A 24,416-nucleotide genomic window follows, 5' to 3' on the forward strand; every position below is an offset into this window, starting at 1 on the left:
TTTGATACTGGATTAGCTTCAGTAGTTATTCCCATCACTGCTGTAGGAGCTACATTTAGTCACAGCTGATTGTCTCCTTTGACCAATCAGAAGACTACTGTTGTAAAAACAAGCAGACAAAGAACCAATGAGAGTGAAGAACAGGATAAAGAGCTCGTGTGATGGAGGCAAAGCAATAATCAGCAGACTGTAGCAGTTTCTATCTGGATGAAAGTAGAAGGAGCTCAGCGGAGCTCAGTCCCATATCTTTGGTTAGAAACAACATCAGTGATTTCCTGCTGCTCGAGATGATTCCAGCAGCTCTCATTCCAGCAGCTGATGAGAGAAACAGCTGATGGCTCACAGCTCGTGCACTGTTGGATCTCCAGATGTTCACGTGGCTGAAGTCTGTGAAGAAACTGTGGTCCACGTAGTTCACACGGCCTCAGATTGGACCGAGCTCCCTGGATCACTGCAGCATCCTCAGCTGGTACATGGACGTCTCTGCTCCTCAGTCTTGGAGCCCCTGCAGGTCCGTCCACACCACCAGGGTCTTCTCACTCACCTTTCCTTTGTCCTCGTCCTTCATCGGCCGTCCTGTGTCTTTGTTCCTGCGGTGTTGTTCCCACGATGCAGCGCTGATGTTCCCTCCTTGAATGCACAACAAGTACGGTGCTGGTCTTTCTCGGGTGGAGCAGAGACAGATTGAAGTCTTTCAGGCTTTAGTGCCGACTTCCCTGACAGAGGCTGGACTCCATGGTCTGCACAGGAGGCTTCTACACTGTGTGGAGGTGACTCCTGGACTCGAAGACAGGCTGCAGGTACATGTGTGATGAAGAGGAGCTACAGCAGTGTGATGGAGCTGCAGGTGTGAAGGAAGTCCTGCTGTCCTGTCCCACCCTCATCTTTGCTTCCTCTGTCTTCTCTGGACTTGTCCTCCTGTTTCAGAAACAGCACTGCTTCATGCCGAGGGTGGACGGGAGCGTTGGCTCTGATTCTTTTACCGTCCACCACAAGGAGACACTGATGCTGACCTCCTGATTCATCTGCATGTGTTCTGCTTCACACTGCTCACCTCCACCAAAGACTTCACAAACATCTTCTTTCTTTGAGTCCAGTTTGTCCCACAAACACTTCCAAATCTCCTCCTCTGAGATTCTGCAGCTTCTTGCAGTGTGACTCAGCTGACTTCTGACAGACCACAGACTGGCACAGCATCCACATGTGTCTCCTTTCAAACAGGCTCTTGATGTTTCCTCCCACATCATTCTGGCCTCTCAGTCTCCTTTGTTCTCCAGCTCTGTAGCTCCAGCTGGTGAAGCTTCAGTTTTCCATGTTGGTAACAGTAAACTACAGCCTCTGCTGTCAGCTGGGTAACTAAACAGAGCTGCAGCACGTCTCTGCGGTGGTGCTACATCCAGCCTGCAGACGGCCGTCTACATGTTGTAGTGGTTTACAGTCACCAGGGGGCGCTGTCCCAGCCATGCAGGCAGTGGGCTGCTCTGCTTGTGCTGTTGTTGGTGAAGCTGAAGTGAAAGCGAGAGTTAAAACACTGAACAGTGTCCACTGAGCTTCTTATGCTATTCTCATGCTCAAAGAAGTTTAACAGGAAGGACGACTCGTCCATCAGGCGTCCAGCTGTCCGTGACCGTGTCCACAGCAGAGTGTGACCGAGGCTTCATGCTAACACGCACACATGAAGCTAATACCACCACGAGCAGCTGCTCAGTGGATTTGGAGGACAAATGTCTGCAGCTTCTCACAGGCAGTATGCAGAATGTGGATCTCCACAAAGACTGTGGAGAGCTCGTCCCACACTCTAAATCCACACTTGTCTGCACAAAACTTCTCACACGTTCCCGTCACAAGTGTCTTCTAAGTGAAGCTACCAGGTTCAGGTCCAGCTTGTTTATCTGGAGCTGCAGGAGATGATCCATCCTCACAAAGCAACACAGCAGATATGCAAACACACAACACAACCAAAGGATTCTCTCTGCATGTCTGTGGCTGATGCTGCTGGAACGAAGCTGTTTGAAACCTTGTTGTTCTGCACTTTGGGACCAGAAGAGGAAACTGAAGCTCTGTGCAGAGGGTCCAATGGAAGCAGCCAAGCGCTGTAAGTGTCTGCTGTACAGGGATGCTGGTTCAGCTGTGGCTCAGTTTCACAGTGTGACTCAATAAAAGCAGCAGGAAATCAAAGCTTGATGCTTTCATCAGTGTGGAAATAAGAAAGTTTCCTGTGACAGACGCTGGAGCTCTTTCACTCTCAGCTTCACAGTTTCAGCTTCAAACTTCTTCCAACATGTTTCTAACACGGCCACATTCCACCTTAATGGAGCTGATATCTTGTGCATCAGCACATTTTCTAAAGGCAGCGATCACATCTTTAGTTTTGGATGTTTAACTGCAGATTGTTTATGTGTTTATAGCACATTAATTACAGCAGCAGCGTTGACCACAGTGCTGTACAAGAATCCAAAATAACTATTAAAATAACTCCTAATATTAATATCACACATCAAATATCAAATAACTCTCATGCTGTATTAAAAGCCAGTGAATACAAATGTGTTTTAAGAGCAGATTTACAGAGACTGACAGCAGGAGCTGGGGCTGTTCGATAGAACGATGTATATATGATGACCATATGAAAACGTCTATCGTTTCATATCACGCTCTTTGTTTCCTGCTTATGTGTTTGTGTTTTCCAGATAAAGCTTTCAAAATAAATCTGAAGATCCTGTTGAGAGTTTTCAAAATAAACACAATACAGTACTGCGGTCGCTCGTTTATCGAGTTACGTTCTAAAAATAAGTCTCAGAATGAAGTAGCAGCTTTATGTTTTACAAGTATTATAGAAGTTTTAAGGCAGTTAAACCCTCACTGCACACTTTCTACACTTTTCTCAGACAGGCATGAACATTTTCACACTTTTCTCTCTTGTTTAAACAAAGTTCAAACCTTCATAGAAAAATAAGTTCATTATTAAAGAGTGAAAGCAAAGTGTTTCTGAAACGTGTCAAATCGGCCTTTGCTGGCATTAAATGAGCTTCTGTGTGAGGAGCACTCGTCCATGGCCTGGGCTCCTCGCTGTCAGGTAAAGTTTCATAAAGCTTTTGAGTTTTTCTGCAGATAATGTTGGTGTCCAGCACGATGTTCTTTTTCCTGCGGTCACTGAGCCACAAAGCCAAAGCTGACTCCATCCTTACGATGTTCTTGTTGTGGACAGTTACAACCTTTTTGCCTCCTTGTTGAAACTATGATGGTCAGCATCTTCCTCTGCCTTTGGCTGCTACCACAGGTGCAAAACGTCTCGTCATCATTGTTGTTTGTTGGGGACAAAACGTACAAACATACAGTGCAGCACTGCAGAGTCACACTGCTGTAAATTTGAACACATTCTGTACTGTACAGGAGACACGGCACGAGATTGGCTGTAGACCATTGTCAGCCAATCAGGACGCAGAACACAATGCGCTGTAAAAAACAAAAACATGCAAAATTGCACAAAAAAGATCAGCGAAACAGCGAGGCCGCCAAAGGTGAACTGTGTTACAGCGAGGGACCAGCGTATATGTGGTTGTTGGGACGATAAATGTCTTTGAGCTTGTGTCAGAAGACGAGCTGCAGCTTTCTGGACCAGCTGCAGTCTTGCCAGGCAGGTCCCACTAACTCCAACATATAAGGAGTTACAATAATCCAGCTGGGACGTCATGAAAACGTGGATCGCCTGTTCAAGGTTTTTAAAAGATAGAAATGATCTCACCTTAGATAAAAGCCTCAGTTTGAAGAAAGACCGCTGTACAACTGAGCTCAGCTGTTTTTCAAATTGCCGTCAAATATAAGCCCCAAATGTAATAATGCGATTTAATAAAAGAGCTGAACCAGTCTAATAGAGCGCCCTTGATGCCGCCATGCTCCAATGGTGAGGTCAAGATGCTGTGGTCAAGGCAGCAGTCAGATCCAAAAGTCTCCTGATCAGTGGCTGATAAAAGATCATTAAGAACTTTTCAAAGTGCAGTTTCAGTGCTGTGAAGAGCTTTAAAACCAGACTGAAACCTTTACAACAGATTGCAGCTGAACAAATATAATCTTTTACAAAATCTTCGACAGGAAGGGAAGCTTTGAAATAGGCCTGAAATTTGAGCGGACAGAGGATCCAGATCAGGTTTTTAGTACAGGCTGTACAACAGCATGTTTCAAACAGGCTGTACAACACCTGAACTAAGACTGCTGTTAAAAATCGCTAAGATGTCGGAACCAACAACCTTTAAAATCTTTTTAAACACGTGTTGGAACAACTTCATTTGGACAAGATGATGTCTTTATAGCATCACATCGTTCCTCCACCTGATCAAACCACACAGGCTCAAACTGATCAAAAACAGCTGAGCAGGTGAATATTTTAGCCCCGGTGCGATCTCGGGCGAGAGTATCGATGATGGCCAAAGGGCAGCGTCCAGCTCTACGGCCGCTGAAGAGCAGACTCAACAGACGCGCGTGATGTGGATCCTACTGCTCTAAAACTGGAGCTTCTTCAATCCATTACAGAGACACAAAACCACAAAGACTTGTATAAAACTATCTTCCTTTATTGTCGAAGCTTAAAGAGGATTTTGGAAAATGTGAGTTTTGCCTCTTTATGTTTATGGTGGGGATGCAGAACAAGGAGCAAAGATGAATGTGATGCTGAATCAGCAGAAGACTTGGACTCATTTGATTCCAGCTTTGATATCATTGATTTCAATATGTCCATTTCTTTCACACTTCACCTTTAAAAGTGAAGCCATGTGGTTCCTGGAAGGAAAAACACGACTTTTTCAAGTCTTTGTCCTGTTTTTATGAGAAATGTACGACTTTTAATGTGAAACATTCAGAGTTTTTTCTCTTGTTGTGTTTGTTTGAAGCTGCTTCCTGTTGGCTTCAGCTGTTTGGAGTTTCCATTTTCTAAACTTCTACATTCTGAACCTTCTTCAGCTCTGAACAGATGATGAAACACTGAATGATTTCAAGTACTTTGTCTAATAAACTTACATCTTTCATTCTTTATACAGATTGATGGGCTGTGGTTTGTCAGATATTGGCCTTGATTATCTGGCAGCAGCACTGAAGTCCAACCCCTCGTATCCCACAGAGGTGGACCTGAGTGGAACCTACAGCAACCTGAAGGGTTCAGGAGTGAAGCATCTGTGTGATTTTCGGGAGAATCCACGATGTCGATTTGAAACTCTGAGGTCAGTCAGCATGTTTTAGTTGTGCTGAGATGAATATGATGTGAAAGTTGTGCTGACACTAAACTGCAGACATCAGGCTGATATTATACTGATCCACACTGAGGATCTTCATGGTAAAGTCTGTTTTCTTCTTCTCTGGTTTAGTCCATTGACTGCAGCAGAACAATGTTCACATTTCAAACAGTGATACTCAACGTATGGCCCGCGGCCCACACGCGGCCTGCCCACCTTTCCTGATTCAGAGAGAGGGGACCCTGATTAACTGTGTAGCTTCTTCCTCACAGTTCTAAGTATCAGACACAACAATGAATAATCCACAGCTGACTGTCTTTAGCAGGTCAAAGGTCACGGCACACAGCACTCTGTGAAACAGTTTGGAGCAGGAATTCTTGCACATTTACAAACTGACACTGCTGCACGGCATGCTGGGTAATGCTAGCTGCTCAGGTATGGGCGTGCTAATGGCTGTGAGGCTCTGTGGCTGCAGAACACCGAAGAAGAGAAAAGAGAGGTGGAGGATGAAGAAAAGAGGCGGAGATGAAGCAGAAGTTTTGCTCCAGAGAGGAGCTGTGTCTGTGTGGGCAGGGCTCAGACAGCTCCGCCCACACAGTGACAGTGAAGCAGGTGAAGAGTAATAAATGAAGACAGCAGACAGTATTTGATAAGCTGATGTACAAACATGTAGGTCGTGTCCAAATTCATGGGCTGCATCCTCCTGAGGCCGCATTTGTAGACCGATTACGTCACAGCGACACGTCGAAGGCTGTCCAAATTCGTAGACTCCTCCGAATGCAGCCAACAAATGCGTCCTCCTTTTCCCCGAATTTGAAGGATGGGTCGGGTGTGTCCTTCGTGGCCTACCATATCCCAGAATTCATAGCGCGGCCCAGCCAAACTCCAGTTTCCAACAATGGCGGCCGCTACTAAGTTTTAAAATTACTCATACTAATCTTTTTCGGTCACAAAATAAACTTTTAACATATTTTCAGGCGAGAAAGTAGCTGTGTAAACATCAAATATCTGCTCGGTTTATCAAGATATCGCATATTTGCAAAAGTGCTTCGACGTTTTCGGAGACGTCTGCTACCCACCAGCTCGATAGCTCGCCGGGAGCTCGAGGGTCACTGAAGCCGCCGAGAACGGCACAACTCCCGGCACATCATTTTCAGATCACCGCGGACTTTCGCTACTCAGGTTAAACGTGATATATAAGTCACTTAGACAACCTCAAAATATTATTGTTTGGCTTTTTTCAGTGTTTTGTTTGTTCGTGAGTAAATCGGTTTGGCTGAGATTAAAGTTATTAGATTAGATTAGATAAAATAAAACTTTATTAATCCCCCAGGTGGGTTCCTCCTTGGTCTTTACAGAGCTGACTAAACGTCAAACAGAAAACTGATTAAACAGAAGTATGAGACGGTCGAGAATTTACGCCAGTGTCCTGTTATATTTTAGATAGCAAGGAGCAGACGGCTGAGTTTATTAAACTCCACCGAGACAGCGGTGACGCTAATCAGAAGGCTAGACCGTCCAATTTCCCCAGCCGTTTATTTCCAGCCTACCCGACCTTCTGAGGACCCAGCCCACGTAGACCGCAAAGGCCGGGTCCTCGGGAGGATGCAGCCCATGAATTTGGACACGACCGTAGAATGATGGTGGCAGCTACAGAAACAGGTCCATACAGACTGAAGCGTGTCTCAGTCTGAATGTACACTGCTGTTATAAGAGCTGTGGAAACTCAGGTCAAAAGGACGTAACCACACTGCTGACAGTTCCAGGACATTCACAGAGTTACAGCATCATTTGTGACCATAAAGACAGAAAGCTCATCCAAATCCTGGGATTAAAAGTCTGTCCTGGTGGTGTCCAGTCAAACACGTCTCTGTGAAAGCTTCAATCCAACAGGCTCCAAAGTCCTTCTGCTCATTTCCTCGCCGGGTTCTTGATGCTCCTGTACCATCTCTCTGTCATCCTCCTCGCTCCCTCTTTGCACTCACAGTCTTTGTGCATCATTAACACTCACATGTGGAAAACCAAAGTTTTACTGGGCAGAAGATGATCATCAGTGACTCTGTCTTTAAAACACTCTTGTTAGAAATGTTCGACTTTAATGTGAAACATTCAGAGTTTTTTCTCTTGTTGTGTTTGTTTGAAGCTGCTTCCTGTTGGCTTCAGCTGTTTGGAGTTTCCATTTTCTAAACTTCTACATTCTGAACCTTCTTCAGCTCTGAACAGATGATGAAACACTGAATGATTTCAAGCACTTTGTCTAATAAACTTACATCTTTCATTCTCTATACAGATTGGAGCGCTGTGATTTGTCAGAGATCAGCTGTGATTATCTGGAAGCAGTGCTGAAGCTCAACCCTTCGTATCCCAGAGAGGTGGAGCTGAGCTACCACAAGCTGCAGGATTCAGGAGTGAAGCAGCTGTGTGTTCTTCTGGAGAATCCACAACATCAAATTGAAACTCTGAGGTCAGTCTCCACGTTTTAGTTGTGCTGACACTGTCGATCTGTGGAACTAAAACCTTTATACAGGAAGTCTGGTTCAGCTCTTTGTAGACCTTCTAATCTCTGATGCTCTGAGTCTTACTCAGTAGATGATGCAGAGTTGTGAAGCCGATGTGGGTGAGGACACTCGCCCAGCTCTAACTACTTTGACGTCCAGGCGGCTTCCCTGCTTGTCCTGATACAAACAAACCTGAGTAACCTTGCAGGTCAGATCTCATCAGTCACACCTGTTATGGCAGCTCTCCTCTAGATTGTAGTTCTTGTTAACCTGGGATGGTTTTAGAAGCCTGGACCACAGACTGCAAGGGAAGATATTACTGGGAAAGGCCAAAGCAACCTATTAGACCCATTAAACACTAACATAGATCAATACTCAGATTTAAACCTTTATTGTTTCACAAAGGCTTAAAAAGGGAACGTCCACAGTTTAGACTGCAGCAGATTTTATTAAAGCAGTTTGACAGGAGCAAAGCAAAAACACAAAGAATAAGTGTTTCACATATTAATACATATAACATAATAATAAAAGAAAAGCAAAATAATGATAAAAAAGAATGAAAAAGTTGTCCAGAGCAGCAGGATGTCTGAGGTCTGCAGAAACACAAAAACACAGCAGCTAAAAATAGTTGTTGAAAGAAAACGAGGTGGGAGCTGCTGATTCCTGAGCTTTGATACTGGATTAGCTTCAGTAGTTATTCCCATCACTGCTGTAGGAGCTACATTTAGTCACAGCTGATTGTCTCCTTTGACCAATCAGAAGACTACTGTTGTAAAAACAAGCAGACAAAGAACCAATGAGAGTGAAGAACAGGATAAAGAGCTCGTGTGATGGAGGCAAAGCAATAATCAGCAGACTGTAGCAGTTTCTATCTGGATGAAAGTAGAAGGAGCTCAGCGGAGCTCAGTCCCATATCTTTGGTTAGAAACAACATCAGTGATTTCCTGCTGCTCGAGATGATTCCAGCAGCTCTCATTAGTTTTCAGTTTTCAGTTTTCAGTTTTATTTGTCATATGCAAGTTAGCACAGGGTCAACATTGCAATGAAATGTGTTTGATGAGCAGCAGTCACTCAGCAGCAAGATACAGTAGGAGAAAATATAATAAAAGAAAAGAAAATAATAAAGAAAATAGAAAAATAGTAAGGAGCAAAATATTAGAGAGACGTGGTAAAAGAGAAAAGATGACTAAATATATATGTATCTATAAATATAAATATATGTACACTAGTGATTAAATAAGAAAATCTTGAAAAGAAATATGACGGGAGGGCAGATAGGATATTGCACAGGAATGAACAGCAGAAAATTACAGTATTGCACTTTTAAATATAAATATCAATGACAATAAAGTGGAGTGACCAGTGCAGATTAAACAGAGTACTTGTGAAGCTGCAGGTAGCTTCTGAGTGCTGTGTTGTGTGTGTTTAAGTGTTGTGGTTGAGGTGTCGTATGGCTTGGTGGTAAAAACTGTTTTTAAGTCTTGTAGTCCGAGCAGACAGACTCCTGTAACGTCTGCCAGATGGTAACAAGGAGAACAGCTGATGTGCTGGGTGGCTGTGGTCCTTGATGATGCTGTGTGCTTTACGGAGGCATCGCTGGAGATAAATGTCCTGAATGGCAGGAAGCCTCGTGCCAGTGATGTGCTCTGCTGCCTTCACCACCCTCTGTAGAGATTTACAGCTGCTGGCAGAGCAGCTTCCGTACCAAACTGTGATGCAGCTCGTCAGCAAGCTCTCAATTGCACACCTGTAAAAATTTGAGGTGATGTTGGCGTTCATGCCAAACTTCCTCAGCTTCCTCAGGAAGTAAAGCCGCTGGCGAGCTTTCCTGATAGCAGTGTCTGTGTGAAGGGTCCAGGAGAAGTCCTCGGTGATGTTGACTCCAAGGAATTTGAAGCTGCTGACCCTTTCGACCTTGACACCGTTGATGTGGATGGGCTGGTGTTCCCTGACTGGTCGTTTCCGGTAGTCCACTATCATTTCTCTAGTTTTGCTGATGTTGAGAGTCAGGTTATTTTCCAGACACCACTCGTACAGCACCATCACCTCCTCTCTATAGGCCGTCTCATCGTTGTCTGTGATGAGGCCTATGATGGTTGTGTCATCCGCAAACTTGATGATGATGTTGGACTCTTGTTTAGCAACACAGTCGTGTGTGAACAGGGAATATAGGAGGGGCTAAGCACACAACCCTGTGGCGTACCTGTGTTTAGGATGAGCGATGAGGAGGTGTGCTTACCAACTCTCACCACCTGGGGCCTGTTTGTGAGGAAGTTTAGAATCCATCTGCAGATCGGTGTTCCCAGCCCAAGGTCGACGAGCTTCGTGGCAAGTTTTGAGGGGATGATGGTGTTAAATGCCGTGCTGTAGTCGATGAAGAGCATCCTTGCATATGTATTCCCTTTCTCCAGGTGAGTGAGGGTGGTGTGCGTTGCCAGGGCGATGGCATCCTCTGTGGCTCTGTTTGTCCGATAGGTAAACTGAAGAGGGTCCAGTGTGTCAGGGAGGGAGGAGCAGATGTGACCTTTGACCAGCCGCTCCAGGCACTTCATGATGACGGATGTCAGTGCAACAGGACGGTAGTCATTCAGAAGGGAGACCACTGATTTTTTGGGAACGGGAATGATGGTGGATGCTTTGAGGGACGTGGGAACCACTGACTGCCTCAGGGAGAGGTTGAAGATGTTGGTGAACACCTCTGCCAGCTCGTCTGCACACACTCTGAGTTGCCGGCCTGGGATTCCGTCTGGGCCTGGAGCTTTGTGAGGATTTACCTTTTTAAAGGTCCATCTCACAGCTTCTGTTTTCAGAGTTAAAGTTGCAGCCTCACTGTCCTCCTGAGGGTAGAGGATCTGTTCTCTGTTGTCTGCGTCAAAATGAGCATAGAAGTTGTTAAGCTCGTCTGCAAGAGATGCAGTGGGCTGAACACTGACTGTGTTGACCTTCTTGTAGTCAGTGATGCAGCACAGTCCATTCCACAGTTGCCTGGTGTCAAAGCTGTGGTAGCTGGACTCCATTTTGTCCCTGTAGTCCTTTCTGGCCTTTTTTATGGACTTTCGGAGGTCGTACCTGGCTGCTTTATATGCATCAGCATCCCCGGAGTTAAAGGCAGAGATCGGCACATTCCAGCAGCTGATGAGAGAAACAGCTGATGGCTCACAGCTCGTGCACTGTTGGATCTCCAGATGTTCACGTGGCTGAAGTCTGTGAAGAAACTGTGGTCCACGTAGTTCACACGGCCTCAGATTGGACCGAGCTCCCTGGATCACTGCAGCATCCTCAGCTGGTACATGGACGTCTCTGCTCCTCAGTCTTGGAGCCCCTGCAGGTCCGTCCACACCACCAGGGTCTTCTCACTCACCTTTCCTTTGTCCTCGTCCTTCATCGGCCGTGCTGTGTCTTTGTTCCTGCGGTGTTGTTCCCACGATGCAGCGCTGATGTTCCCTCCTTGAATGCACAGCAAGTACGGTGCTGGTCTTTCTCGGGTGGAGCAGAGACAGATTGAAGTCTTTCAGGCTTTAGTGCCGACTTCCCTGACAGAGGCTGGACTCCATGGTCTGCACAGGAGGCTTCTACACTGTGTGGAGGTGACTCCTGGACTTGAAGACAGGCTGCAGGTACATGTGTGATGAAGAGGAGCTACAGCAGTGTGATGGAGCTGCAGGTGTGAAGGAAGTCCTGCTGTCCTGTCCCACCCTCATCTTTGCTTCCTCTGTCTTCTCTGGACTTGTCCTCCTGTTTCAGAAACAGCACTGCTTCATGCCGAGGGTGGACGGGAGCGTTGGCTCTGATTCTTTTACCGTCCACCACAAGGAGACACTGATGCTGACCTCCTGATTCATCTGCATGTGTTCTGCTTCACACTGCTCACCTCCACCAAAGACTTCACAAACATCTTCTTTCTTTGAGTCCAGTTTGTCCCACAAACACTTCCAAATCTCCTCCTCTGAGATTCTGCAGCTTCTTGCAGTGTGACTCAGCTGACTTCTGACAGACCACAGACTGGCACAGCATCCACATGTGTCTCCTTTCAAACAGGCTCTTGATGTTTCCTCCCACATCATTCTGGCCTCTCAGTCTCCTTTGTTCTCCAGCTCTGTAGCTCCAGCTGGTGAAGCTTCAGTTTTCCATGTTGGTAACAGTAAACTACAGCCTCTGCTGTCAGCTGGGTAACTAAACAGAGCTGCAGCACGTCTCTGCGGTGGTGCTACATCCAGCCTGCAGACGGCCGTCTACATGTTGTAGTGGTTTACAGTCACCAGGGGGCGCTGTCCCAGCCATGCAGGCAGTGGGCTGCTCTGCTTGTGCTGTTGTTGGTGAAGCTGAAGTGAAAGCGAGAGTTAAAACACTGAACAGTGTCCACTGAGCTTCTTATGCTATTCTCATGCTCAAAGAAGTTTAACAGGAAGGACGACTCGTCCATCAGGCGTCCAGCTGTCCGTGACCGTGTCCACAGCAGAGTGTGACCGAGGCTTCATGCTAACACGCACACATGAAGCTAATACCACCACGAGCAGCTGCTCAGTGGATTTGGAGGACAAATGTCTGCAGCTTCTCACAGGCAGTATGCAGAATGTGGATCTCCACAAAGACTGTGGAGAGCTCGTCCCACACTCTAAATCCACACTTGTCTGCACAAAACTTCTCACACGTTCCCGTCACAAGTGTCTTCTAAGTGAAGCTACCAGGTTCAGGTCCAGCTTGTTTATCTGGAGCTGCAGGAGATGATCCATCCTCACAAAGCAACACAGCAGATATGCAAACACACAACACAACCAAAGGATTCTCTCTGCATGTCTGTGGCTGATGCTGCTGGAACGAAGCTGTTTGAAACCTTGTTGTTCTGCACTTTGGGACCAGAAGAGGAAACTGAAGCTCTGTGCAGAGGGTCCAATGGAAGCAGCCAAGCGCTGTAAGTGTCTGCTGTACAGGGATGCTGGTTCAGCTGTGGCTCAGTTTCACAGTGTGACTCAATAAAAGCAGCAGGAAATCAAAGCTTGATGCTTTCATCAGTGTGGAAATAAGAAAGTTTCCTGTGACAGACGCTGGAGCTCTTTCACTCTCAGCTTCACAGTTTCAGCTTCAAACTTCTTCCAACATGTTTCTAACACGGCCACATTCCACCTTAATGGAGCTGATATCTTGTGCATCAGCACATTTTCTAAAGGCAGCGATCACATCTTTAGTTTTGGATGTTTAACTGCAGATTGTTTATGTGTTTATAGCACATTAATTACAGCAGCAGCGTTGACCACAGTGCTGTACAAGAATCCAAGATAACTATTAAAATAACTCCTAATATTAATATCACACATCAAATATCAAATAACTCTCATGCTGTATTAAAAGCCAGTGAATACAAATGTGTTTTCAGAGCAGATTTACAGAGACTGACAGCAGGAGCTGGGGCTGTTCGATAGAACGATGTATATATGATGACCATATGAAAACGTCTATCGTTTCATATCACGCTCTTTGTTTCCTGCTTATGTGTTTGTGTTTTCCAGATAAAGCTTTCAAAATAAATCTGAAGATCCTGTTGAGAGTTTTCAAAATAAACACAATACAGTACTGCGGTCGCTGGTTTATCGAGTTACGTTCTAAAAATAAGTCTCAGAATGAAGTAGCAGCTTTATGTTTTACAAGTATTATAGAAGTTTTAAGGCAGTTAAACCCTCACTGCACACTTTCTACACTTTTCTCAGACAGGCATGAACATTTTCACACTTTTCTCTCTTGTTTAAACAAAGTTCAAACCTTCATAGAAAAATAAGTTCATTATTAAAGAGTGAAAGCAAAGTGTTTCTGAAATGTGTCAAATCAGCCTTTGCTGGCATTAAATGAGCTTCTGTGTGAGGAGCACTCGTCCATGGCCTGGGCTCCTCGCTGTCAGGTAAAGTTTCATAAAGCTTTTGAGTTTTTCTGCAGATAATGTTGGTGTCCAGCACGATGTTCTTTTTCCTGCGGTCACTGAGCCACAAAGCCAAAGCTGACTCCATCCTTACGATGTTCTTGTTGTGGACAGTTACAACCTTTTTGCCTCCTTGTTGAAACTATGATGGTCAGCATCTTCCTCTGCCTTTGGCTGCTACCACAGGTGCAAAACGTCTCGTCATCATTGTTGTTTGTTGGGGACAAAACGTACAAACATACAGTGCAGCACTGCAGAGTCACACTGCTGTAAATTTGAACACATTCTGTACTGTACAGGAGACACGGCACGAGATTGGCTGACAATGGTCTACAGCCAATCAGGACGCAGAACACAACGCGCTGTAAAAAACAAAAACATGCAAAATTGCACAAAAAAGATCAGCGAAACAGCGAGGCCGCCAAAGGTGAACTGTGTTACAACGAGGGACCAGCGTATATGTGGTTGTTGGGACAATAAATGTCTTTGAGCTTGTGTCAGAAGACAAGCTGCAGCTTTCTGGACCAGCTGCAGTCTTGCCAGGCAGGTCCCACTAACTCCAACATATAAGGAGTTACAATAATCCAGCTGGGACGTCATGAAAACGTGGATCGCCCGTTCAAGGTTTTTAAAAGATATAAATGATCTCACCTTAGATAAAAGCCTCAGTTTGAAGAAAGACCGCTGTACAACTGAGCTCAGCTGTTTTTCAAATTGCCGTCAAATATAAGCCCCAAATGTAATAATGCGATTTAATAAAAGAGCTGAACCAGTCTAATAGAGCGCCCTTGATGCCGCCATGCTCCAATGGTGAGGTCAAGATGCTGTGGTCAAGGCAGCAGTCAGATCCAAAAGCACAGCGGAGTCTCCTGATCAGTGGCTGATAAAAGATCATTAAGAACTTTTCAAAGTGCAGTTTCAGTGCTGTGAAGAGCTTTAAAACCAGACTGAAACCTTTACAACAGATTGCAGCTGAACAAATATAATCTTTTACAAAATCTTCGACAGGAAGGGAAGCTTTGAAATAGGCCTGAAATTTGAGCGGACAGAGGATCCAGATCAGGTTTTTAGTACAGGCTGTACAACAGCATGTTTCAAACAGGCTGTACAACACCTGAACTAAGACTGCTGTTAAAAATCGCTAAGATGTCGGAACCGACAACCTTTAAAATCTTTTTAAACACGTGTTGGAACAACTTCATTTGGACAAGATGATGTCTTTATAGCATCACATCGTTCCTCCACCTGATCAAACCACACAGGCTCAAACTGATCAAAAACAGCTGAGCAGGTGAATATTTTAGCCCCGGTGCGATCTCGGGCGAGAGTATCGATGATGGCCAAAGGGCAGCGTCCAGCTCTACGGCCGCTGAAGAGCAGACTCAACAGACGCGCGTGATGTGGATCCTACTGCTCTAAAACTGGAGCTTCTTCAATCCATTAAAGAGGACATTAGTACGCTGTTAAAAGAAGAAGTCAGAAATGCATTGAAAGAAGATTTTGACAATATAAGGGCTGACGTGCAAGGACTGAGAAATGAGATCGCTAACAGCATGGCGGCGACGTGCGGCGAAGTTGATGGAGTAAAGGTTACAGTGAAAGAAGCTGAGGATGGGCTGTCAATGTGGAGCGATGAGGTGACCACCCTGCAGTCTACAGTAGAGAGTATGAAGGAGGAGCTGTCTGACCTGAAGGATAAATGTGATGAAGGCAGGAAGCGGAGAGCTAACATCCACATCATAGGGATCCCAGAGGGCCTGGACTCGAGCTCCTCCACGGCCGTATCCGTGCTACTACGTGAAGTGCTGGGTATGGATAAAGACGTTATTGTCGACCGCTCACACAGGAGCCCTATCCTGAGAAAGCCAGCTGGTAACCCGCACGCCGTCATAGCCGAGCGTCACTACTACCAGGATTGTGTGGCTACGCCGTGCCAGGGCCCAAGCCCCGCTTGAGTTTAACGGACAACCTATTGCAATATTACGACTGGGCGATATGACCCAAAGTTCATATCTCGATATTCTTTAGCTGGATGGCGATATACGATATATATCTCGATATTTTTAAAGCCAGAAAGTTCGAACAAAAAGAGTTCTTAGTCAAAGCTGTGTCCCAAATCTCACACAGGCACATTTATTAACATACAGCGTAGATGTACATGAAACAATTACTCAGAAATAAATGATCAGCATTTATTAAATAATAATGCTCCATAAATAAAAGAAAACAATGTTGTGTTTGTGCATAACAAAAAGCTCACAATCGTGCAGTCAAAATGTAAACAGACGCTGAGCATAATAACAAGCAGCTGCTCTGTTCCCAGGTTCTACTGCGTGACTGACAGCCTGGAGTTTGAAACCCTCTTTGTAACCGTGTCTCTTACAGGTGCCATTTATGGTCCTTATACACACTCAATACAGTAATATTACGTTGAAGCAGAGTACGTATCACTCCGCGAGGCTCCTCGTAGCTGTAATGCTCCAACAATCCATCAAGCGGTGCGGCCTCGTAGCTGAGCAAAGTCGTACCAAAACATCTTTTGAAAGGTTTCTGAGCGCCGTGTAGCACATAAAATCGGTTCGAGGTCAGTAAGCACAACCAGAATTCATCCATAAGCCGCACTGTCGATTTATGAGAAAATTACAGGATTTTAAGTGCAGAAAACATAGTTTATGGTTTTCCTTTGATCTTAGCAAATATCTACGCCTCTAATTGGGACGATCACAGATTTTTCACTAATGTCTTTGCGCGGCTCCCCAATATGTCATCACACAATATCATCTTTGAGGGAGACCTAAACTGCTCATTATCTGCTATGGACCACAGTTCACACAAAAGTACACTTAGTCCAAAGTCAGCATGCGTCATTCAGAGCTTTCTTGATCATTATGGGCTGGCTGATGTATGGAGATTTCATAATCCTGCTTCACGTCAATACTCTTTTTTTTCTAATGTCCATAAAACATATATTTCTATAGAAAAACGTCTCCCTTTAGTTACAGAATGTGATTATAAGACTCTGGTGATTTCTCCTCTTGTTTTTTCAATGTGTATTCCTGATGCCTGCTCCAACTATCAGCCATGGAGATTCAACTCAGTGTTGTTAGCAGATGAAGAGTTTGTCAGTTACAAAAGGTCTCAAAGACATTTTTTTTCTATTAATCAGACCCCAGAGATGACATCATCAGTTTGTCTGCTTTAATAATGTGACTGGAAAAAGGTGTTGGACTTCAAATATGTCCATTTCTTTCACACTTCACCTTTAAAAGTGAAGCCATGTGGTTCCTGGAAGGAAAAACACGACTTTTTCAAGTCTTTGTCCTGTTTTTATGAGAAATGTACAACTTTAATGTGAAACATTCAGAGTTTTTTCTCTTGTTGTGTTTGTTTGAAGCTGCTTCCTGTTGGCTTCAGCTGTTTGGAGTTTCCATTTTCTAAACTTCTACATTCTGAACCTTCTTCAGCTCTGAACAGATGATGAAACACTGAATGATTTCAAGCACTTTGTCTAATAAACTTACATCTTTCATTCTTTATACAGATTGAGTTTCTGTGGTTTGTCAGAGATCAGCTGTGATTATCTGGCAGCAGCACTGAAGTCCAACCCCTCCCATCTGAGAGAGCTGAACCTGTGGGGAAACAACCTGCAGGATCCAGGAGTGAAGCATCTGTGTGGTTTCCTGGAGAGTCCAGGATGTAAACTTGAAACTCTGAGGTCAGTCAGCATGTTTTAGTTGTGCTGAGATGAATATGATGTGAAAGTTGTGCTGACACTAAACTGCAGACATCAGGCTGATATTATACTGATCCACACTGAGGATCTTCATGGTAAAGTCTGTTTTCTTCTTCTCTGGTTTAGTCCATTGACTGCAGCAGAACAATGTTCACATTTCAAACAGTGATACTCAACGTATGGCCCGCGGCCCACACGCGGCCTGCCCACCTTTCCTGATTCAGAGAGAGGGGACCCTGATTAACTGTGTAGCTTCTTCCTCACAGTTCTAAGTATCAGACACAACAATGAATAATCCACAGCTGACTGTCTTTAGAGGGTCAAAGGTCACGGCACACAGCAGACAGTCAGAAATATTCTAACTCTGATCATTTATCAGTTGTGACACTGTGAGACTTGATCAGAGGTGTGATCATCACAGCAGAGGCCTTTGTGTCAAAGTCACTGAGGATCAAACAGAAACACATGAAGCAGATTTTCCTCTTCTGGCTTTTTATAGCAGATAACCTTCAAAATATTCTGCAGTCGATCAAAAACTGAAGCAAACCATGAAGCAACATGTGAACATGAGCTGATGCTGCTGAAGTGAAGCAAAGTTACAGAGGTTTGATTACAGACACAGCTGAGAGTTTGTAATCTGTCATCATTTTAAAAAGTTTCCATGGAACAGCAGAAATGAGGCTTTACTGTCAGAGGCCGACAGCACTGAACACAACAGCAGACTGGTGGCTAATAAACAGTGAATGATGCAGAAACAGATGTTTGAAGCTGTTCTTGGAGTACACTGAGAGAGAGAGAGCTGTGCAGGCAGGAACAGCCAAAGTCAGAGAGAATTCATGAGCATATTTATCAAACGTGAAGAAGAGTTTGGATCTTCTTTTGCTGCTGCTTCACTCAGTTTTGGTTGGAGACAGATGAAACCTGCAGCTTCAGGATCTGTGAGCTGTCCACTTTCAGCCCCGACGGCGTGTCCGTGTACGTGCCGTCGAGTGAACGATCCACGCTCTGTGTTTCCATCTTTGTGTGTTTAGCTGCTCTCATTTACTGTTTTATCTGTTTGCTGCTTGTTGAAATAGTTTGTGAGCTTTAACCTGAGATTCTGGCAAAATACATTTATATTAAACATCGATTCAGGATTGAATGAATCAACATCGTTTTATTCAAATTAAAACCATTTAAATGGGAACATGAATTTTTTACAGCCGCCTCTAATGCTGGGTAATGTCAGCTGGTCCATGTGCAGCTGGCTGTGAGGCTCAGGGAGCATCTACAAAGTGCAACACTGAAAGAACATCATCCATAAATATTGAGTAAGAACTGGACTCTCATACAGCGAGACTCAAATGCCTTTAAACATCAGCTTATCCTGCTGATCCAAGTCCAACACTGAGTTTGTAAAAACATGTTTGTCAATCATTTTGTTTGGTTTCTGAGGAAAATGATTCAATAACTTGCTGCTAATACACAACATTTCATCATATTTCCTCATAACCCTCTTTTGTCTGACCATTTGATCCCATTTGAATTTGCAATAAAGGATCCACAGAGTTTGGTGACAATAATGACAGTAGATGTTTGTGTGAAAGTGCTGGAAGCAAATGAGTGTGTGATGTTCTTTCAGTGTTGCACTTTGTAGACGCTCCCTGAGCACTGGTCTCACAGCCAGCTGCACATAGAGACCAGTGTTGTTAGTCCAGGTCAGAAGATGACTTGTTGGAATGAAAATGAGCTTGTAGTTTGTCTGCTTTAATAATGTGACTGGAAAAAGGTGTTGGACTTCAAATATGTCCATTTCTTTCACACTTCACCTTTAAAAGTGAAGCCATGTGGTTCCTGGAAGGAAAAACACGACTTTTTCAAGTCTTTGTCCTGTTTTTATGAGAAATGTTCGACTTTAATGTGAAACATTCAGAGTTTTTTCTCTTGTTGTGTTTGTTTGAAGCTGCTTCCTGTTGGCTTCAGCTGTTTGGAGTTTCCATTTTCTAAACTTCTACATTCTGAACCTTCTTCAGCTCTGAACAGATGATGAAACACTGAATGATTTCAAGCACTTTGTCTAATAAACTTACATCTTTCATTCTTTATACAGATTGATGGACTGTGGTTTGTCAGAGATCAGGTGTGATTATCTGGCAGCAGCACTGAAGTCCAACCCCTCCCATCTGAGAGAGCTGGACCTGTTCTACAACAACAAGCTGCAGGATCCAGGAGTGAAGCATCTGTGTGGTTTCCTGGAGAGTCCAGGATGTAAACTTGAAACTCTGAGGTCAGTCAGCATGTTTTAGTTGTGCTGAGATGAATATGATGTGAAAGTTGTGCTGACACTAAACTGCAGACATCAGGCTGATATTATACTGATCCACACTGAGGATCTTCATGGTAAAGTCTGTTTTCTTCTTCTCTGGTTTAGTCCATTGACTGCAGCAGACCAATGTTCACATTTCAAAGCTTCAAAGAAGAAGAAAAATCCTCCACTGGAAAATTCACTGTGAAACTCTCAAACTCTTCATTGCACCTTAAAGTCTGTCTGACACTGAAATCCAAAGCAAAATGTGCGTTTGCTTTACAGACAGCAGTCCAACACAAACATACACACATCATCCAAAACACAGTCCAACATCCAAATCTCCTCCACTGCCAGCATGAATGATGGGAAAGAGAAGGAGGAACACTCTGACATTCAGGGTTAGAATGAGTTTCATCAAGCAGACTGTGAAGATCAAAGCTGCATTAGAAAGCTTACATGAATGAATGAGTGGACAGAAGTGGACAGAGATCATCTGAAGCACTTCAAAGGCTTTAAATCAGCACATTTCTCTTTATTCTTTATCAACTCTGTTAGTTTCTCTCAGTTTTCTGTGGAATGAAGCTAACAGCAGGCTAATAAGATGCTGACCAATAGGTTTCTATTAAAGGTTGTAATTTGTATATGAAAAAGTGCTTTGGCTCAGCAGGGATCAGCTTACAGGTAGAATACAGCTGCTGGATGGGATTAGCATGTCATAGCTATCTACCAAACTGCTAACTGGGGGATTTCAGGCCATCTATGGATCATTTTTGCTAACTGTTTATTCAGCTTAGGCTCACAGGGCTGCAGCCTGTGCCCTAGCTGTCATAGGGCAAGAGGCGTGGTCCACCTGCACAGGTGAGCAGTCCATCACAGGGCCAACAGAGAGCGACAGAGAAGCACTCCCTCACATCCACACCTACAGCCAATGTAGAAGCACCAATGAACCTAAGCAGCATTTCATTGGACTGTGGGAGAACATCCAACCTCCACAGAAAGGCCCAGCTGACCAACAAGCTTCAACCTACAACCTTCTTGCTCTAAGGCACTAGTGCTAACCACTTTTGCCCATTTCAGCCCAAATCCTGCATCTTCCTGTTTCTGACTCCAGGCCAGCTCCACTAACACTTTTTCATCAGACACTGCCACCTAGTGGAGGAAGTCTTAGTTCCATTTGAAGCTTCAGATTACAGTTAGTTCCTTTACAAAGAGGTGGAGGTGGTGGGGCCACAGCACCATCATCACTGAGTGCCATAGGACACTTAACCTTTGTTTCCATATGCTGGGAACTTCCTGTTGTTCCAAGGAGGACTGGAAAATGTGTGAAAATCTCCCAGTCAGTTCCTCACAGCACACTTCAATCATTTCCCTCCCACAGCATCAGGACCAGGGCTTTTTCTCTCTTTGGTCCCACTAAGAGATTTCCACACAAACACCTCATCAGTGGGACTCTCAGAGCTACCAGCCCTTTGCTACAATCACAAAGCTCTTCATTGAAATCAATGATATCAAAGCTGGAATCAAATGAGTCCAAGTCTTCTGCTGATTCAGCATCACATTCATCTTTGCTCCTTGTTCTGCATCCCCACCATGGACTTCATTCCTTTCCAAGCCAGCCTTGAGTGTCCTTTATTCAGCTCATCCTCTGCTTTACTTTTACACCTGATTTTAGCTGCTTTATCTCTCTTTCAACAGGTTTCTGTGCCTCAATCTTTTTCTTCTCTCCCTCATAACAAGACAGCTTCTTCTGCCTGAGAACATGTTGGAGTGATTTACTAATCCAGGGCTGCTTATTGGGGAAAATACTTCCTGTTTCCAAAGTAATCCCCATTTTTCCCAGAAAGAAATGTCAGTAGAAATCGATGATCTAAGTGAGAACATGAGCCTTTAAAAAGTCCCAGTGGGTGCAGTCAAAGCAGTCCCTCAGTCCCAGTATAGAGTCTTTGGTCCAGACTGGAACAGCTGTGTGTCCAGTTTGAGCTCTCTTCAGTGCTGTGACCTGACAGACCCAGAGGGGCCATCACATCACATTTAGAAGCTCCCCTGATGGAGCCACAACACATGTCCAATACTTAGTCTGTCTTGTTGGACCAACTGGAAGAAATGATTCAAGGACTTAGTCACAGAACAGAGATTCAAATCTCCAAAATCCAACTGGCTGCATCAGGACATATAGTCTGAAACTCTGCACAGTTTCCTGTTTGAAGCTGCTTCCTGTTGGCTTCAGCTGTTTGGAGTTTCCATTTTCTAAACTTCTACATTCTGAACCTTCTTCAGCTCTGAACAGATGATGAAACACTGAATGATTTCAAGCACTTTGTCTAATAAACTTACATCTTTCATTCTTTATACAGATTGAGGAACTGTGGTTTGTCAGAGATCAGCTGTGATTATCTGGCAGCAGCACTGAAGTCCAACCCCTCCCATCTGAGAGAGCTGGACCTGACCGACAACAACAAGCTGCAGGATCCAGGAGTGAAGCATCTGTGTGGTTTCCTGGAGAGTCCAGGATGTAAACTTGAAACTCTGAGGTCAGTCAGCATGTTTTAGTTGTGCTGAGATGAATATGATGTGAAAGTTGTGCTGACACTAAACTGCAGACATCAGGCTGATATTATACTGATCCACACTGAGGATCTTCATGGTAAAGTCTGTTTTCTTCTTCTCTGGTTTAGTCCATTGACTGCAGCAGACCAATGTTCACATTTCAAACCTTCAAAGAAGAAGAAAAATCCTCCAGTGGAAAATTCACTGTGAAACTCTCAAACTCTTCATTGCACCTTAAAGTCTGTCTGACACTGAAATCCAAAGCAAAATGTGCGTTTGCTTTACAGACAGCAGTCCAACACAAACATACACACATCATCCAAAACACAGTCCAACATCCAAATCTCCTCCACTGCCAGCATGAATGATGGGAAAGAGAAGGAGGAACACTCTGACATTCAGGGTTAGAATGAGTTTCATCAAGCAGACTGTGAAGATCAAAGCTGCATTAGAAAGCTTACATGAATGAATGAGTGGACAGAAGTGGACAGAGATCATCTGAAGCACTTCAAAGGCTTTAAATCAGCACATTTCTCTTTATTCTTTATCAACTCTGTTAGTTTCTCTCAGTTTTCTGTGGAATGAAGCTAACAGCAGGCTAATAAGATGCTGACCAATAGGTTTCTATTAAAGGTTGTAATTTGTATATGAAAAAGTGCTTTGGCTCAGCAGGGATCAGCTTACAGGTAGAATACAGCTGCTGGATGGGATTAGCATGTCATAGCTATCTACCAAACTGCTAACTGGGGGATTTCAGGCCATCTATGGATCATTTTTGCTAACTGTTTATTCAGCTTAGGCTCACAGGGCTGCAGCCTGTGCCCTAGCTGTCATAGGGCAAGAGGCGTGGTCCACCTGCACAGGTGAGCAGTCCATCACAGGGCCAACAGAGAGCGACAGAGAAGCACTCCCTCACATCCACACCTACAGCCAATGTAGAAGCACCAATGAACCTAAGCAGCATTTCATTGGACTGTGGGAGAACATCCAACCTCCACAGAAAGGCCCAGCTGACCAACAAGCTTCAACCTACAACCTTCTTGCTCTAAGGCACTAGTGCTAACCACTTTTGCCCATTTCAGCCCAAATCCTGCATCTTCCTGTTTCTGACTCCAGGCCAGCTCCACTAGCACTTTCTCATCAGACACTGCCACCTAGTGGAGGAAGTCTTAGTTCCATTTGAAGCTTCAGATTACAGTTAGTTCCTTTACAAAGAGGTGGAGGTGGTGGGGCCACAGCACCATCATCACTGAGTGCCATAGGACACTTAACCTTTGTTTCCATATGCTGGGAACTTCCTGTTGTTCCAAGGAGGACTGGAAAATGTGTGAAAATCTCCCAGTCAGTTCCTCACAGCACACTTCAATCATTTCCCTCCCACAGCATCAGGACCAGGGCTTTTTCTCTCTTTGGTCCCACTAAGAGATTTCCACACAAACACCTCATCAGTGGGACTCTCAGAGCTACCAGCCCTTTGCTACAATCACAAAGCTCTTCATTGAAATCAATGATATCAAAGCTGGAATCAAATGAGTCCAAGTCTTCTGCTGATTCAGCATCACATTCATCTTTGCTCCTTGTTCTGCATCCCCACCATGGACTTCATTCCTTTCCAAGCCAGCCTTGAGTGTCCTTTATTCAGCTCATCCTCTGCTTTACTTTTACACCTGATTTTAGCTGCTTTATCTCTCTTTCAACAGGTTTCTGTGCCTCAATCTTTTTCTTCTCTCCCTCATAACAAGACAGCTTCTTCTGCCTGAGAACATGTTGGAGTGATTTACTAATCCAGGGCTGCTTATTGGGGAAAATACTTCCTGTTTCCAAAGTAATCCCCATTTTTCCCAGAAAGAAATGTCAGTAGAAATCGATGATCTAAGTGAGAACATGAGCCTTTAAAAAGTCCCAGTGGGTGCAGTCAAAGCAGTCCCTCAGTCCCAGTATAGAGTCTTTGGTCCAGACTGGAACAGCTGTGTGCCCAGTTTGAGCTCTCTTCAGTGCTGTGACCTGACAGACCCAGAGGGGCCATCACATCACATTTAGAAGCTCCCCTGATGGAGCCAAAACACATGTCCAATACTTAGTCTGTCTTGTTGGACCAACTGGAAGAAATGATTCAAGGACTTAGTCACAGAACAGAGATTCAAATCTCCAAAATCCAACTGGCTGCATCAGGACATATAGTCTGAAACTCTGCACAGTTTCCTGTTTGAAGCTG

The 24,416-nt window shown here is 44.5% G+C and overlaps 1 protein-coding gene across 5 annotated transcripts in view; it reads left to right on the forward strand.

The window, feature by feature from the left end:
- Positions 1 to 24,416, forward strand: part of LOC145423962 (protein NLRC3-like) — a 197,522-nt gene that overhangs the window by 18,270 nt on the left and 154,836 nt on the right. The window contains exon 5 of one of the 5 annotated variants that reach the window (XM_080296783.1): positions 22,009 to 22,185. The exons of the other annotated variants lie outside the window; for them this stretch is intronic. Coding sequence (XP_080152909.1) covers positions 22,009 to 22,185 — 177 coding nt within the window. The remainder of the gene's footprint in view (positions 1 to 22,008; positions 22,186 to 24,416) is intronic. 5 annotated transcript variants of the gene reach the window in all.

The sequence above is a fragment of the Astatotilapia calliptera genome, chromosome 23 (genome assembly GCF_964374335.1).
Source record: "Astatotilapia calliptera chromosome 23, fAstCal68.1, whole genome shotgun sequence".
NCBI classification, from domain to species: domain Eukaryota; kingdom Metazoa; phylum Chordata; class Actinopteri; order Cichliformes; family Cichlidae; genus Astatotilapia; species Astatotilapia calliptera.